Raw genomic sequence first — 5,053 nt, forward strand, 5'->3', positions numbered from 1 at the left:
CAAACAAATTCAAATATGTACACACATTGAAATTCACAATTGTATTCTTTTATCCTCATTTTTTTTGTAGTGTTAGTGCATTGCCGTTTTCTCAAATATATGCTCATTTAAAACTTATTTTATTTGAACTACTGGAACATAATGGCTTGATATGTCAATCAAGTTCAAAATCCCAATCTTAGGTTGAAGCTTTTAAGGAATCTTGCTCTTTGAAAAAACCCAAGTCTGATTCGTCTTCTGAAACAACAATTGGGTCAACTCGGAAACCATCTACTGTGAATATCAGGTGTGGTGTGATCTCATGTTTGAAAATGGCATTTGCAATGGTTTATGGCGATATCCATCTTACCTAATTTTAGATTATCATTAGTCAAATATTAGTTTTAGATGTTTTTATACTTTTGTCCATAATCGAACATATATATGATCGTGTTTTAATGAAAAGTTTGTTGTCAAATTTCTTGACTTCTAATGTATTTGCTACATAGAAAGGCTATGTGTTTTAAGTGTTTCTCCATCTGGTTCACTGATTGCTAGCACTAATGTAACAATTTAACTCTATATAAGTTTGAATGTTTGCCCTGAAGTGTTATAGACTGAAAGAATATACAGTTTGGGAATGGACAATTTGCTATGCAATTCCTAGGGGCGATCATTTAGAACCATTGTTGGGTTTAAGGCCTTTAAATATGAGATATATGTTATTGTTGATTTTTTTTTTCAATCAGCAAGAACTAATCAAAATTGCATGGCAAAGGTCTTCCTCCTAATCAATGTGAGATATGTATATGTTTCATTCTAGTACCTGTTAGCTACTTATATATGTGCATGAATAGTTAGCGACATATTTGAAGAGCTTCCAAATTAATTTCAAGAGGCTGGATTTTGATCCAACCTTTAATCTATTTTGCAGGTCCTTGAAGCTGTGATAGTGGTAAGTAAAGTCTTCAAAGATGTTGAAGTGAGGTTCACCATAGATTATTTAGAGTTTGAATGGTTGGGAGTTGAAGAAAGGAAGGTAGGATCTTAGTTTTCGAAGTTATGAAGAACATTGAAAGCTTAAGTTGGTTTGAAGATTGAAATACCTGAACTTGAAAGCAAATGAAAGCAAATGATTTATTGAAGAAATAACAACAAGAAAAAGATTGATTGATTAAATGTAAAATCAAATAATAAGATTGAAATGAAGAACAATAAAGTAAATAACTTGAATGAAAAAATTACTAGAAATTAAATCCTACATTACACTAGAATAAGTCTAGCTGCATGAATCCCACCTTCCCAACTTGTTTGGGGTGGTATTATTTGTTTAGGTGCGACTGGGTGTGATATTACATAAGCTGCGCTTATGATCCTGTACACCTCTCTTTTTTGCCGCTTTTAGCAAAAACAAAAGATAAGAGCCTCTTCTCTATCTACTCAACCCTCTTTTCTTAGCTATTTTGGGTAAAATCCTACACTAAACGACAGTGTTAGTTCCAGAAAATCATTCTCTCATTGCCTTTTTGGGTCAAATCCTTCACTGCTTACAGTGAAAGTTCTAAAAAGGCTAGTCTCAGCATTATCTATGGTCAGTTTCTTCTAGGGTAAAATCCTCTACTGTGAACAGTAACGAGTTCCGAAAAGAAACAGGACTAAAATGGATATATATGAGTTCGAAAGTGCCTTTCAGGAGGAAAGAAGCATGACGAAGGAGACGAGAAGCTCTCAGGGCATCGACAGCGGTAAAGAACCAAAATCAGCAAAGTCAGAATTTGGAACGGGAAACAGCTCCAAAATTCTCTCTTATGCTGAGGTAGCAAAGAAAGCCACACAACAACAAGTAGAACTACAAGAGCTACCAAACCCTGAGAAAATGGGAGACTACCCAGCAATCACCATTCCAGAAAAGGCGTATGAAAAGGGGTTGCTATATTGTAAGTTCTGTTTAGTGGGTAGAATCGATTTACAGAAAGTCCCAATCGAAAAAGTGCGGGAACTAGCAAGGAAAATCTGGCAGCCTTCAGGTGAGTGGATTATTACTCTCATTGGTAAAGGATATCTATTTCTGAGATTTTCAAATGCTGAGGATTTGAATAGGGTGTGGGCGAAAGGAGCCTGGGACTTTGATAAAAGTCCAATGAGAATAAGTTAGTGGACACCGAACTTTTGTCCGGATAGTCAGAGGCAGTCCCACGCCCTAGTATGGTTTAGGTTTCCAGGACTTGGACAAGAATTCTGGGAACCAGAAGTACTTATGTCTATTGCAAGAGGGGTTGGGTATCCGATGCAAATCGATGAGAAGACGCTGAGCCGAGAGTACGGATATTATGCAAAAATACTGGTAGATGTGGACCTTTCAGAACCCATCCCTGACCAGATTTATGTGCAAACAAAGTCGGTGAAGTTTTGGGAGGCGGTGGAGATCGGGAAGTTACCAAAGATGTGTACTCATTGCAAAATCGTTGGGCATCTGGTTACTGAATGTAGGAAATTAAAAGGGGATATGCAAAATTCTCGAGGGAAAGAGAATAAAGGCAAAGATGTTGTGATTGACCTTACCCCTAATGCCGAGTTTCGCGGAGGGAAGTCGAGAAGGAAACGAAGTCGAAAACAGGCACAAGCTGAACCTAGTAAACAAGGTGAGACAGCTTGGAGACCAAAATCTTATGAGCATACGGTGGAAACACAAACTCAGAATAGGTTTGAAAACCTAGAGATTGAGGAACTACAACCCATAGAGGAGCAAGAGCTAGCTGCTGAACAAGGCGATGACGTAAATGGGGGAACAAGCAAAGATAGAGATGCATCTCATGAAGCAGACCAAGAGCAGAGTACACATACTCCGCAACAGCAGCAAAATGCAGAGCCAGTCAGGGAAAACAAGGTGACGGACGACAAAGAAAGCGAACCGCTGGGACCGAAAGCACGAGCATATTTCCAACTCAAGAAAGCAAAGAAGTGGCGTATCACCGTCCGAATCCATGAAGTGTATGCGCTCAAAAACTTTGGTCGGCTGACCGGAGAAAGTCTTACAAATGATCGTCCACAAACAGCATTATGGAGTGGATGAAAAAGAACCTCCTGACCCAGAAACACCTACTTCCAGATGGGGAGACATGGCGGAGGATGATGTAGAAGAGGAACATGATCCTACTGTGGGCTTGATGGGCTTGATGGTGAATGACACACAAGAATCCGATCTAATCTGCAGGAGTCGGAATAGACCACAGTGGCAGAAGCAACAAACATATCCCCCAGCTACCAGGTCCAGATCTCGATCTCAGACTGGGCAAAAGGGATAATTAAAGGTGGTTTACACCTTCCTTTACAATAAAACAACCTCGATCTCAATGAGGTGCATATTTTGGAACATCAGAGGAATTGCGAACGACAAGTCGCAAAATAGGCTTTCGAAGCTCATCAATAAATGGGATCCTGACATAGTAGGTATTGCCGAGCCCATGATCAGTCCTGATGATTTCTCAAAGGTCTATCTCCAATCTCTGGGAATGAGTTCTTGCTTTTTCTTCAATAATAGTCCGAATAGAGTGCCTAACATTTGGCTCTTCTGGAAGACAACAGTGGCTACTCCGAACATGTTATGTTGCTCCAATCAACAGATAACAGTGGAGGTAGATGGAGTGCTTTTGTCCATTATCCATGCTCATTGCAATTATGTGAATCGGAGGCAACTATGGATGGATCTTCATCAGTTAAGCCTCATGAGCCTTCCATGGTTCATTCTTGGGGATTTTAATGCTTATCTGAGTTTCTCAGACAAACAGGGAGGTCATCGACCATCTACATCAGTGATGTCTGATTTCAGAGACTTTGTTGGTTCCAATCACTTGATGGAAGCTCCTTGTAATGGGTTTCACTTCTCCTGGTGGAACAAGAAAGTTGGGCAACTTAAGATTATGGGTAAACTGGACAGGATGTTCTTTAATATTCTATGGAGCTCCAAATACCCGGGATGGAATTATAAGGTATGCAACAGGCTATGCTCGGACCATTCTCCCATATGGTAGGGCTGTGTGGATATCCCTCGACCAAAAAATGTTCCCTTCAAATTCTTCAACATGTGGTGTTCCCACCCATCTTTTAGAGATACGGTTAAAGCTAATTGGGATGTTCCTTTGGCAGGCCACTCCATATATATCCTGACACAAAAACTAAAGCGGCTGAAAAGTGCTTTGAAAGTTTGGAACAGGGAGATTTTCGGTAACATCAAATTTCAAGTGGAAGAAGAATCCAAAAGTTTAGAGCTGATGCAAAAACATTTTGATCAAGGGAACACGGATGAGGAATTCACTATGCAAATGATGAATCAAGAGAACAAGGTTGAGCAATTGCTAGAACAAGAACAGATGTTCCGAGGCGTAGGCAGTGAGCCACCGATAATGATAATGATCGAAGCACCAAGTTCTTCCACGTAATGGCGAATAGAAATAGAAGCAAATCTCTTATCTTGGAACTAAAAAACAATGAGGGGCACACAATCAGCACTCAGGAGGAGATTGGAGAGTTCGTGGTTAAACACTATAAGGAGAAATTCAAAAAATCGGAGCATGAGATTGACTGGAGGCTAATTCAAAATATGCCTCAGGCAGTTTCAGATGAAGATAATCCAAAGATTTCTTCCATCCCATCAGCACAAGAAGTGAGGGCAGCGGTTTTTCATCTTAAAGCGGATAGCTCCCGGGCCCTGATGGTTTTACGGGCTTTTTCTTTCAACAATGTTGGGACATTGTGGAAGATGATTTGGTCAGAGCTATAAGATATTTCTTCATCAAATCTCGGCTGCCTATGGGTGTTAACAGGAACTTCATTGTGTTGATCCCTAAGGAAAAGAATGCCAATCAGATTAGGAAATTCAGGCCTATTTGTCTCTCCAATTTTGTGTTCAAGATCATCACCAAGATTCTCGCCATAAGATTGAGCCCAATTGCTGAAAGGATCATTAGCAAGGAGCAATATGGTTTCATACCAAATAGAAATTCTCAACAAGCCATCGGGTTAGCCTCCAAGTTAATTAATGAGCTGCAAACACCTCGGCATGGAGGAAGTTTAG

General features: G+C 40.0%; 1 protein-coding gene across 1 annotated transcript; it reads left to right on the plus strand.

Moving 5' to 3' along the window:
- Positions 1-3,098: 3,098 nt before the first annotated feature.
- LOC147525598 (uncharacterized) lies at positions 3,099-4,418 on the plus strand. The gene is made up of 3 exons (XM_086580028.1): positions 3,099-3,247; positions 3,359-3,903; positions 4,126-4,418. Exons 1-3 carry the CDS (start codon positions 3,099-3,101, stop codon positions 4,416-4,418), a joined length of 987 nt encoding a protein of 328 aa, XP_086436154.1.
- The last annotated feature ends 635 nt before the right edge of the window (positions 4,419-5,053 follow it).

This window comes from Coptis chinensis, chromosome 1 (genome assembly GCF_015680905.1).
Source record: "Coptis chinensis isolate HL-2020 chromosome 1, ASM1568090v1, whole genome shotgun sequence".
NCBI classification, from domain to species: domain Eukaryota; kingdom Viridiplantae; phylum Streptophyta; class Magnoliopsida; order Ranunculales; family Ranunculaceae; genus Coptis; species Coptis chinensis.

Bases quoted from the DNA above. Each gene is read 5' to 3' on its own strand.
- LOC147525598 (XM_086580028.1), top strand. From the start codon at position 3,099: ATGGCGGAGGATGATGTAGAAGAGGAACATGATCCTACTGTGGGCTTG. The intron at 3,248-3,358 runs GTCCAGATCTCG...TTGGAACATCAG, and splicing joins ACATATCCCCCAGCTACCAG to AGGAATTGCGAACGACAAGT. The intron at 3,904-4,125 runs GTAAACTGGACA...TTCCTTTGGCAG, and splicing joins TGGGCAACTTAAGATTATGG to GCCACTCCATATATATCCTG.